A 12246-nucleotide genomic window follows, 5' to 3' on the forward strand; every position below is an offset into this window, starting at 1 on the left:
TCATTAAATTATTTTATTTGTGGATGTTTAAGTCTGTAAACTTACTAGAATTTGAAAGCTAGCTTGTGTTTGGATCTGGTTATTTGTATCCGACTCCACCACCCTTCCCAGGTGTGACGCAGAGTGGGGTGGAGAATACTGTGATGAGCCCGTGGTTCCTCTTCCATCCCAGCTGAAGGACAGCTTCAGTCGAGCTCCTTCACTCAGTCACTGGCACATACTCACTGGTGGGAAGCTCAGCACTGTGTGTGGAGCTGTGGCCTCTGGAGCTGCTCTGCACTTCAGTGGGGTAAGTGTATATCTGCTCTTGTTGCTCAGGTCTTAGCTATATGTGCTGGCTTGTATGGCCAATCCCGTTTTCACTTCACAATCTCTCTGTTTAGTAATTCTCTAATCACTTTGTTCTCCACTGGACATGATATTTTAATGTGACCCTGAGCTTGGTGGAAACTTCTGCAATAAATACTCCAAAAGCCCTGACAGGTGCTGATTCAGTCCAGCAGATAGATGATATAAGACAGACATCTAACAGTATCTAAAAGATGTTGTTTCAAGTATTAGTCTGTTACTGCATAAAAGACCACCAAGTAAGTAGCTGTCAGTCTTTCTGTGCAGCTTTAGCGTCTCTGAGGCATGCAGGGCTGCGTTGTAAGTGGATATCTATTGACAGGTTGATGTTAATGTGGAAAGACACACAGCCAGAGAAAAGTCTTAATAAGACCAGTGGTCGACATCTAGCATTAGGCTGCATCAACATAAATTACAGTTCTTTTTGTTATTCTAGTTATGTTCTGTAATCTGCAAAAAAAAAAAAAAAAAAAAACAACCAACAGATCATAAATGATTTACTCTGACAGCATTTCTCTGTGTCTGTGCTCAGAGTTGCAGCCGTCAGCTGGTGACAGTGGACCTGAACCTGACAAACGCCGAGTTCATCCAGTTCTACTTCATGTACGGCTGCATGATCCCACCTAGTAACCGCAACCAGGGTGTCCTCCTGGAGTACAGTCTGAATGGAGGAATCAACTGGCATCTACTGACCGAGATCTTCTATGATCTGTACACCAAGCCTGGGTGAGGCTTTTTAACAGACACTTATGACCGTTGTTGCTTCTACACAACTGGAAAGAAGTATAATGTCTGTCACTCTCTATATCCTTTTATCCTGCTCAGCTTTGTAAACGTGCTGCTGCCCCCTGCTGCCCGTCAGGAAGGTGTCCGTGTACGCTGGTGGCAGCCGCAGCATGAAGGTGCAGACCACAGTGACTGGGCTCTAGATAATGTCCTTATTGCAGGCTCAGACCCACGAGCACAGATCTCTGACACATTTGGAGGGGTAGCGTTGCCTAACCATGAGAGAGCTCCTGCTGATGGGACTTCAGGAAGAATAGGTCAACTGAGCGAACAGGAAGAATCACCCATAGGTATTTTAGGATCAGTTCCTCACTTAAACAGTTGTGTTTGCTGCTAAACAGAGGCTTTGTTCTTGTACGTACCTAATTTTTGCTTGTCTTGTATTCTTTGTTCTCAGTGAGTGATCATTGGTTGTTCTCAGAGGACTGCTCAGTGCAGCGCTTCTGCAGCTCTCCTGATGGTGTGATGGTGTGTGGAAATGCTGATGGTAGAGAGGTGTACGCTGTCACACACGATATTGTTCCAGACAAGGGTTGGGTTATGCAGTTCAAGGTAAATAGAGACTTAAAAAAAGACCCATAGATATCTTTAAGTGTATCAACTTCATTACAATATATCGCAGTTTTTCATTAATTTAATTCAGAAGGACCTGTTTGCTGTGGTAAATTAAGATTGTCAAAATCTGTGTATACATTTAGATTGCCGTAGGTTGCAGTGTGCAAGAGCGTCACGCAGACCGTCAAGTTCATGTTCAATACTCGGTAGACTTCGGAGTGACGTGGAAGTACCTGGTTCCTCAGTGCCTGCCTGCTGACCCCCGCTGTGGTGGTCAGGTCTCCCAGCCGTCAGTCTTCTTCCCTGCTGAGGGCTGGAAGAGAGCAGTCTATCCTCTGCATGACAGCCTGGCTGACACGTAAGTGTCTCCGCATCCATCTCCACATGCTTCTGACAAAACACACAGAACTGCTTAATATTTAACGATACCATCATCTCATAATTGCACATTAATTATAGAATAAATTGTTATGTAAGTAATTAAGAATTAGATGCATGTTATAGGACTAATCCAGCTTGTCTTCTTGTCAGAGCGGTACGGTTCCGGTTTTACCAGCAGCACTCAGACATTCAGTGGGGTGTGGAGAACTTTTATATCGGACCAGCATGTGACAGTCACTGTGGGGGACATGGAGACTGTCTGGATCAGCGCTGTCTCTGTGATCCAGGATTCACTGGACCAAACTGCTATGCCAGCACTGCTCTTAAGGTAGCTTTTAATTAGTGCTCATACATGCTTTATTATCAAAGATTAGACAACAATATCTTGACATTTTGAGGTGATTTGGATATGCATGTGTTTTCTTTCTACTGTAGGCATCTCTAAAGGAGCGTTTTGACTGGGAGGGGGTAGCAGGCCCTCAGTGGCAGGTGCTGGAGGGCGGTAAGCCCTGCACAGACTGTGGTGTATTAGTAGAAGGGACAGCCCTGTATTTTGGTGGGGCTGATGCCAGACAGGCGGTCACTGCTGACCTGGACCTCCGAGGAGCCAAGTCAGTGTTCATCTTCTATTAATCACAACATTTCTGTTTGTCCTAAAGTATTGTGCTACTGTAACTCCATCCTTAAAGTGAATGTTTTCGCTGATAGGTTTGTGGAATACTGGGCTAGAATTGGAAGTGAAGATAACATGACCATGTGCCACCGTCCGACTTGTCGTAAAGAGGGAGTGCTGCTGGACTACTCTACTGATGGAGGTGGACTAACAACTCGCACACAGTGTTGCATTGCGTGTTGATCCCTTTGTCATCATTTTTCAGTCATTTTTCTTTCATTTTCTTATTTTGTGAACACTCAGGTGTGTCCTGGACGCTGCTGCATGAGATGGACTACCTGAAGTATGTGTCAGTGAGGAGAGACTATATTGTTCTACCAGAAGGAGCTCTGACCAATGCTACCCGCCTGCGCTGGTGGCAGCCGTTTACTATTTCCTCGGGCCTGGCCACCCCGAGCCTGGAAAGAGCCCAGTGGGCCATAGACAACATCTTGGTAGGAGGGTCAGACATCAACCCATCCACCCTGCTTGACACCTTTGATGATGGTGAGTTAGTATGTGCTGATGTAACCAGATCCTGACAACTCACCTGTCAGGACAAATGAGTAAATGCTCTAGAAATCACTTTGACATTTCCTCTTCTTTTCATTTTGTTTCTTTGCCTTTCATTAGAGGGTGTTTCCCACGAGGAAAGCTGGAGTTTCTACCCTAATGCCGTGCGTACAGCTGGCTTCTGTGGAAATCCCTCATTTCACCTGTACTGGCCAAACAAGAATGAAGACAGAACACACAACATCCTGGCTACTCGAGAACTCATTGTGCAGCCTGGGTATATTTTACAGTTCAAGGTACAGAACTGCAGGATAGCCCCATTGCCAAAATAGCGTGAGTTCTTTAATATGTGCATTGCAACTTCAGTCTCTTATATCTTTCATTTTTGCAGATTGTTGTCGGTTGTGAGGCAGACACCTGTGAAGACCATCATTCTGTCCTGCTGCAGTACAGGAAGGATGCAAGGTAAGAAAAACAAGAGAGGCCCTGATGAGATACAGTTAAGTTCCAGGTCTCAGTGTAATTCAGCAACAGCAGGAATGCACAAACCATTCACTTTACATAGGCTGTTTTCAGCTCTTCCTCTCTCCTCTCAGGTCTGATTCATGGCAGCTGGTACAATCCGAGTGCCTCCCTTCCTCAGTCAACAATGTTGGCTGCTCTCCCTTCCAGTTCCATGAATCCACAATTTACAGTCCAGTCAACAGCTCAACATGGACCAGGGTCACTGTCCAGCTGCCAGACCATGTCTCCTCGGGGTAGGACTGCACACATTGTACTTTCATGATTAGCAGTGGAACATATCAGCAGCTCTTTGAGGTGCAGCAGTGTAAGGCTTTTCCAATTTCTTGCCTTTCCAGGGCTACACAGTTCCGCTGGATTCAAAAGGAGGGAACAGGAGAGCGGCAGAGCTGGGGAGTGGACCACGTTTACATTGGCGAGGCCTGCCCAGGGCTCTGCAGTGGCCACGGCTACTGTACAAGTGGAGCAGTCTGCATCTGTGATGAAGGACACCATGGTGGGCCACAAACAACATATTTAACGTTTTCATCTGATTATGCAGCTCTCCTGACAGAACTCCTCCTTTTATTGTTTATATTAGATTAAAGAATTTATATTTTCTATTATTTATCACTTTTACCCACCTCAACAGGAGACGACTGCTCCCTGTCCAGCAGCGACCTGCCCAGCTCCATCAAGGACAACTTTGAGTCTGGCAGCGTGTCTCAGGAGAGCTGGCAGCTGATCCAGGGTGGTGGAGTGGGCAGCGGCTGTGGACAACTGTCACCACACGCCCACGGAGACTCACTCTACTTCAATGGCTGTAAGATGAGGCAGGCAGTTACCAAACCGCTGGACCTCACTAGAGCCAGGTACAGGTACTACCAAATCACACGTAAACTCTCTGTGTTCAGAAATATCTACTCGCACTTACAGCATCAACAGGAGAATCTCTGTTATCCACTTTTAATATTTCCTGTCTAATCCTCTCCTTGTTTCCTTCCTTCTCTGTCTCTTTACAGTAAGATCATGTTTGTGCTGCAGATCGGCAGTGTTGCACAAACAGACAGCTGTAATATTGCTCTGGATCAAGCTGACACAGTTGACCGGGCTGTGCTGCTACAATACAGCGTCAATAATGGAGTCAGCTGGCATGTAATCGCCCAGCATCAGCCAAAAGACTTCATAAAGGCCCAGAGAGTTTCCTACAACATTCCACTGTGAGTGATGCATAAACATGTCCACAGACATGCAGTTATATATCATGAGTCTCATGTGTACATTATACACGGCTGCTGAGAAAGAAAGAAATAAAGAAAATGTGTGTATGCATGACAATATCCATACACATGGTGCCTCCTAAAGATCACAACTAGAATTTTTGAAGACTGCTTTTGCATTGATTTGCAGTAAGCTTTACAAATAGAACCACTGCGGGTTCAGATAGTGACAGCTGGACACATTTATAGCTCCACAGACTGAAATACAGCAGCAGCTAAAGTCTGCACAATAATGAGATATTCAGCCACAGCATACTGCTACATCATCTCTCTTCTCTGCAGTATTTGCACAGTGTTTCACCTAAACTGAACTGGACCGACACACAAATTTTTACTATAAATAAAAAGAGATGGAAATCGTATTGCAAGAGAGCTCAAAAGTATTGCCAGGTAACACAGATCAAAAAATTCTCACCATTACTACAATACTTCACATTATGCCAAAAAATAGATATGCCAAACATACTGTGACCTTGTTGTATTTTGCAGCATGTAAGCTATTTATTAACCATTAAAAATAAATCCATCTGTTCCAACAAGTAAATCTTTTAAAACAGTTGCCTTACTAGAAAAAGTGTGCTGTAAACAGTTAGCAGTGTGGTAAACAATAACAGAGTGGTGTGCAGCTGATAAAAACACTGACATACTTGTTGACCTTGGCTGATTCTGCAATGTTTCCCTGATCTCTCCAGTGAGGCGAGGGTTAAAGGGGTGATGCTGCGATGGTGGCAGCCACGGCACGATGGTGCAGGACATGACCAGTGGGCGTTGGACCATGTGGAAGTAGTTCTGTGAGTACTCAATCCCCAGCCGGCCTCCGGCCCCCCAGACTGGCCCCCCAACAGAGCCCTGATCTGCCCCTGTCTCTGCCTCAGTCTCATCCGTACCAGTGGTTCCCTCTACTCCACACTAACACAGGGATGCAGTTTACACGCAGATATAAGAATATGCACATACATGCTGCTCACCACCTCCAACAAACCTCTGAACAGCCACTTGTTTTGTATGCTAATCACTGCGTGTGGTGCCAGGCAGGCAGAAAAAAAAAAGGAAAATTTACTGCGGCGCGCTTTACTGTGAAGGTTCTGTTTGTGGATGGCTGTTCTGTGTACAACAGATCAACTCCTACTGTCAGATCATCATATTTTCAGTGTTTTGTAGAGCCCATGCATCATCCAGATAAACAACTTGTCAAGAATTGATGTGTTTTTCCACTGAAATGTCGAAAAGGCCTCACAACATATCACATATAAAGCCTTAAAGGGTCTCAGATATAAACAGTAGGAGTTATAAACTCCAGCGTTGATTGTATTGTTGCCATTAGATTTTTTTACTACGGCACTCATTGGATGTAAACCATCATGTCCATTCATAGTTTACAGTCTTCACTCATTTACAGTTAACCCATATGCTGCTATTGGCCAGCATAAGCATGGCAGAGATCACTGAACCAAGATCATTCTTGTTTCTCCTCTGTACAATAGAGGAGCCAGCGATTGTGGCTTCACATCCATTAAATAGTGTTTTTGTTTCACTGTGAACTTGTGGTCTATATTTTTCGTTGTCAGATTCATATCATGCAACAACTGCATTAGTGTCTTTCTTGCTTTGAGGACAAAAGTTCTTCTGTTTAATCTGATGGAACTCGATTTGATGACACTCTGCATTTAATCACTGATTGTTTTTCTCTTTCTTTTATGCATTTTTACATTTGTATTGCTAATAGTTTGTAACCCGGATCAAACAGCTTTAAAATGGCAAAAGTGGAGAATCTGCAGGGCACTGAAGATATCATGAACATCTGTAACACATCGTTAACATTGCAACATCATAAATGCATTTCTTCACGTTGCTCTGGTATTAGAGCAATATTCCCTCTGATGTGGGTTCATTCAGAAGAGTACTCAGAGCATTTCAGATGCTGCAGACAGCAGCCACATCATCTACAGATTATGCAAAGTTACATAGAAACACACACTTATGCCTAACCTGAGCTGTCCCTGGTCTACATGGCCGTGACCTGTCCCACTCCCTCCCTTGCACTCGCTCAGTTTTCAACAGTGTCTGCTGAAAAGAGTGACCGTGATCCTCACACTTTGCTCTGTTGTTTATTTCTCTCTGTTCACCACTCCTTCACACATTTCCTCTCACTCCTCCTCCTGCTCCTCAATCTTTTCTGTTGCTCCACACACCTTTCCTCCCTGCTGCTTAACGTCACCGATGTGTTCGATCATGTGGTCATGCTCACTCCTCTGCTCGTGCCGCATCCTCTCCTACCTGACATCGTCCTCCTCCTCTTCCTCCTCCTTGTCCGTTCCTTCCTTCTTTCTTTCCTTCCAAACTCCTTCTTTGCCTCTTTCTCTGTTTATCTCACCATTCTTGCATACAACAATGGATTACTGCTGTATTTCTTGCTCTCTCTCTCTCTCTCTCCACCTCAACCTGTGGTTATTTCTTACTTTCTCTTCATCTTTGTTACATTTCTCTACTGTCTCCTCACTCAATCTCCACCAATCTTCCGCTGTCCATTTTTATTTTTTCTTCCTCATTCTTTCTGTCTGTTTTCCACTTGCTCTCACTTCTTTCTTGAACCTCTGACTATCTTTCTGCCTTCCTCTCTCCTCCCTTCTCCCCACTTTGGGCCCCTGCCTCCCCAGGCTGGGGCTCCTTCCCACCCAGACCTTTCTGAGAGACAGCAGTCCCCTCCTCCTGCCTCTTCCCTCTCGCGCTCTAACCTCTGCTCTCTTCTGTATTCTGCTCCCTCTGGCATGGCTGTAGTGTCAGGTAAGTTCTCCGCCTCTTCCTGAATGCAGCCCCCCTCCTCCCGACCCCTTCTCCTCCCTGTTACACTGCAGACACACCCTTCCCTAATTTCACACACACACCCAGCCCCCCTCATCATCACCATGGTCATCTCCATGCCCTCGCCTAAACGTAAGCCCCAGGCAGGTCAAAGGACAGGTCAGCCGCTCATAGTGTTCACGTGGAGGCTCTAAAAAATTAAGATCCAGATTTTAGGAGAACAGAAAGTAAAACAATGTCCATGACAACACTGTGGATGGAGGGAAAAACAGAGTAGTATAATCTTACAGTGGTGGCAAAAGGCTTAAAGATTATGAAATGACATGCATTCTCATAAGTGGTTCAACATAATGTCACAAGATAAGAACAATTCCCTGATAAATGGCTTTGTGTATGCAGTTTGCGCAATCACTGAGGCATTTTTAATGTAATATTTTACATACACAAATGTCAATGGTACTGTGTTTGTGTGTATATGTGTGATGTAATCCATCACTGTACCTGTATGTTTTTTTTTGTTCTGGCTACTACCTCAACTACAGTCTGGTGTAGTGTTTTTGACCTGGCTGCTAATTAACAAACAGACAATGCAATGATAGTACTTGAAAAAGATTGCTGTTTGTTTGTCCAGTATTTATCAATCCAAAGCAGTGAATGACTAATTTTTTTTTCATTCATGTAACAGCACCAGTTGCAACGCAGGGCATCTCACGCCATTATTTTCAGATGAACTCACCTTTGACAGCATCTGACTTTTTCAACCCCCTCTGGCCTTGCATGACTTTACGGATCGACTGTTACGACGGCTCTCCATCCATTTTTTGTTTTGTGTTTTTTTTGTCACTCATGGCTGTTTGTCTGTCCGAGGACAACAACAACATGACTCTGAGCCAGGCGCTCCCTCCTCACCTCGCTCTGCTTTCTGACGTTTCAGAAATCAGAAACGTAGTCGTGCACACATTCTCTCCAACACCAGGCGGTTTTACCAGCCACCCCCTCTCATCGACCTTTCACCTTCACGGCATCAACCATCACACACACGCACACACCATCTCCAACCTTCCCCCACGCCTCCTGCCCTCCCCCACCCCCGCTTCGCAGAGGCCCCTGCCTGCCCTGGCTGCACTCCTGGCTCACTGGCTCCGCCCTGCTGGATGGAAGAGGCAATGAACAGGCTAAGCAAGAGCGATCTTCCGCAGCTTTTCTCTGTGACTTAGTTTTCAAACCACCCTTCTCCTTCCTCACAACCCCTGCACTTTTATGGCCTCCTTTATTTATTTATTTTTTTCTTCTGTTAACTCTGACCTCAAACACTCACTTGTCAGGGTTTCGCCCTAGTCTTTGTGTTAGTATGTTTGTAGACTCCCCGTGTCCTGTGTCTTGTCCTGTGACATTTGGTCCACCTTTGGATACATGTAGCTAGTTCTGTCGCCATGTTCACCATCTAGCTGCCTCTCATTTGTGCAGAATGTAAAACAAATCCAGGTGTGTGAAGTAGCACCAACCCATTCTCCGAGCCATGAGATCCATGCAGCTGTTGAGTGTTTGAGGTTATGGTTGAAAAAATGTTTACAAATGCCAGCATGAACCTGGATGTGAGAGAGCGTGGGAGCCGCATTCGACCATTCGTGTGTTTGTGGTGCATGGATTAGAGCGTGTGCATGAGGATGTGTGGATTCTTAGTGGCCTTTACTTTGTCACTAATGTTCACACTCCCCCTCTTTTCCCTCTTTTACTGTCTTTGTATCCCTGCAGCACGCGCAAACAAAACTACATGATGAACTTTGCCAGACAGACCGGCATGCGTCACTACTATAGCCGCAAGAGGCGGGCATTGCAGCAGCGTGCCTGAACCCAACAAGCAGGGATTCGTCCTCTGACCTGCCAATCACACATCGACCCGCCGCACACATCCTTTATTCTCCTCACGACATATCGCCCTGTTGAGACCCGTCCACCGGTGGATTCCAATCAGCCTTAGACCTCCCTCGCTCATCTCTACCTGCCCTCTGCCACAAACATGGGCCATCCAGTCAGTTTACGCTCCAGCCAATCAAGGCCTTCCCAACCACACAGCGTGGCGGGAATGAAACTCAAAAAGAAAGGAGTGAAGAGACCATTTTGTTTACTTTTTTCCCCCCATGGATGGTCGGAGTTTCTAGTTGGTTTGTAATTGTCGCTGTGGTTCCTCCGATTCCTGTTCCCACCTGCGATATCCCTCCCTCACCCCTCACCCTCTCCCTCCTTTTCCTACCACACTGTGAAATTGAGAGATAATATATCACTGCTGAACTGACCAGCCGATCGGAGAGTAGCCTCCCAGTTCCACTGAGCCACCAGGGAGGGAGGACCACTCCACTGCCGCCAACCAGTACGCCAGGAGAAAGACCACAAAGATGATAGTGACCATGAAGAGGAAAAATGAAATGAAGAAGCTCAAAAAAGAAAAAAAAAAAAGAGTACTGTGTTCTTGCTGTTCTGTGTGTCTGTGGGTTCTTTTTGTGATGAGTTGACTGTGGTGTTCTGTTTGTTTGTTCGTTCGTTTTCTACTAATTCATATGCTTTTAAGGGGAGGGTAAGGGGAGGGGGGGTGCTGGGTTCTGTTTCCTTTTCCTCGTTTATTTGGATCAGGTGTGGGCAGGGCGGGAAGAAAAAAAAAACGCCCAAACGCCAGCACCAAGAAGGAACAAAAGAACGATTTGCACGACGATGGAAAGGAGGAAATGAGAAAAAAAAAATTAAAGACTGAACAATGATTTTTTTGTTTTTTTATCATTTTTTTTATATATGTTGGTTCCCGAAAATACAGATATTTATGGTAAATGGTTCTTCACGTAACCTATTTAAGATGCACTGTGCGTGAAATCTGTATGTTATTTTCTAGTGTTAAGTTATTAGGCGGTCGAGTCAGGCTCTCAGACTGCATCATCTCCCCTCTTCCTTCACTTCCCTCTTCTCTTGTGCTGTTTCCTCTCTTCCCATCTACTCTCTCTCTCTTTCTCTCTTTCTCTCTCTGCGCTGATTTCTGATACCTGGAGGTGAGGCTCTATTAGTGTTGTTTTTTGAAGTCTGTGTAATATGGACCCTCTGCCCTCAGTGTAACTCCAGTATAGCAATCTCCTGTATATATATGTATATCCACTATGGGGAGACCCAGCAGCCTTATAAAAGGGAAATAAAGAACTGTCCAAACCTCATTATGTACACATTGCTTCAGCTGCTCTCTTTCACTCTCAAAAGATAAGCCTGGCATTTGTCTACTGTATACTTTTCTTACTGTCAAATTTCCACAGCGAATTTGTCTCTCGAGACTGTCTGCTTCCCTTTCCCCGATGGTGACTCTAATCCTCAAACCCATTCGATCCTAACAAATATTTTAATCTTTAAATGAAGCAATGTAAATATACATCAGCATGTAGCACTGACTCAAAACCAGGGATGTGCCTCACTTTTGTGTATTTAATCATTTTTATACTATTGAGTTTCTTGGCACAGAGGAACAACTCATCAGGAATTGGAAACACTATTCGTTTAAAGGATCAGTTGATTGTTTTGATCTTTTCACTGAGTTTTTTTTGACAATAAGAGAAGTACAGAATATGACCAGGCTTGTCTGGTGTGTGTGTGTGTGTGGTTGAAAACATTTTTTTAAAAAAAACATAGCATATGATTTTTTTATTCAAACATTTATTCACCAAATTTAAAATATAAACAAATAATTGTTCCCTAAGATATTGTGAAATAAAAGCATTTGTGCCGTCGTCTTGGTGAACACCTCAGTGTGTTCAGACCGGGCGTTCACCTCCTTCTTCTGCAGGCCCTCAGCCCTTCTCCGGGTTGCGGCTGCACTGAATCCTCTGAACACTGTTACAGCTGTGAACACATGAGCTCCTCCGCCTTCGCTTGAACTTCTAAAGCTGCTCCTAAACCATCAGCCGCCTCAAGTCAAGGGCCACCATCACTGCTGCAGCCACAGGCGCCACGGCGACGTGGAGCAGGTTGGCTGCGATGCCCAGGCATGAGTTACAGTACGGCCAGTCGCAGCAGCTGTAGCTCATGGTGTAGACTGTCCCTTTGAAGCGCTTGCTGTGCTTCTTCCTGCAGTACTTTTCCACCATGCAGCCCCGAGCCGACAGGGTGCTGTGGTTGCCGTAGCGACCTACTGCCTTGAAGCACAGCTCATTAGGAGGACACTCTGTCACAGTAGGCTTAAACGTCCTCTTCTCCCGGATGGGGCTGTAGTAGCAATTCAAGTTGTCACAGAGCAGCGAGGGGAGGAGAGAGTGTAACGATAACACAGCAACGAGCAGAAGCTGCAACATGTTGGGCCTGCGAGGAGAAGAGAAGCCTCTGATAACAGTCTTACTTGAAGGAAACAACACGTGTGATACTACTGCAGTGATATAGTTTTGCAAGTCTGTGCAGTTA

The 12246-nt window shown here is 45.2% G+C and overlaps 2 protein-coding genes across 7 annotated transcripts in view; one reads left to right on the plus strand and one right to left on the minus strand.

Annotated features, from left to right (window-relative positions):
* The window catches only part of reln (reelin), a 97202-nt gene extending 86187 nt beyond the window's left edge, over positions 1-11015 (plus strand). The window contains exons 48-65 of one of the 6 annotated variants that reach the window (XM_023277919.3): positions 112-289; positions 881-1074; positions 1174-1424; positions 1532-1686; positions 1833-2047; positions 2221-2398; positions 2506-2681; positions 2779-2885; positions 2987-3229; positions 3356-3531; positions 3627-3700; positions 3832-3993; positions 4096-4253; positions 4389-4614; positions 4759-4956; positions 5709-5807; positions 7674-7800; positions 9574-11015. In XM_023277919.3, coding sequence (XP_023133687.2) covers positions 112-289; positions 881-1074; positions 1174-1424; positions 1532-1686; positions 1833-2047; positions 2221-2398; positions 2506-2681; positions 2779-2885; positions 2987-3229; positions 3356-3531; positions 3627-3700; positions 3832-3993; positions 4096-4253; positions 4389-4614; positions 4759-4956; positions 5709-5807; positions 7674-7794 — 2911 coding nt within the window. In that variant the 3' untranslated portion in view covers positions 7795-7800; positions 9574-11015. Of the gene's footprint in view, positions 1-111; positions 290-880; positions 1075-1173; positions 1425-1531; positions 1687-1832; positions 2048-2220; positions 2399-2505; positions 2682-2778; positions 2886-2986; positions 3230-3355; positions 3532-3626; positions 3701-3831; positions 3994-4095; positions 4254-4388; positions 4615-4758; positions 4957-5708; positions 5808-7673; positions 7801-8503 lie in introns of all 6 variants that reach the window. The other 5 variants (XM_055008753.1, XM_023277920.3, XM_055008760.1 and 2 more) reach the window with 5 other exon arrangements.
* Positions 11016-11741: 726 nt separating this feature from the next.
* bncr (bouncer) lies at positions 11742-12140 on the minus strand. The gene has a single exon (XM_035951719.2). It carries the CDS (start codon positions 12138-12140, stop codon positions 11742-11744), a length of 399 nt encoding a protein of 132 aa, XP_035807612.2.
* Between the last annotated feature and the right edge of the window lie 106 nt (positions 12141-12246).

This window comes from Amphiprion ocellaris, chromosome 3, assembly GCF_022539595.1.
Source record: "Amphiprion ocellaris isolate individual 3 ecotype Okinawa chromosome 3, ASM2253959v1, whole genome shotgun sequence".
In the NCBI taxonomy this organism is placed as follows: Eukaryota; Metazoa; Chordata; class Actinopteri; family Pomacentridae; genus Amphiprion; species Amphiprion ocellaris.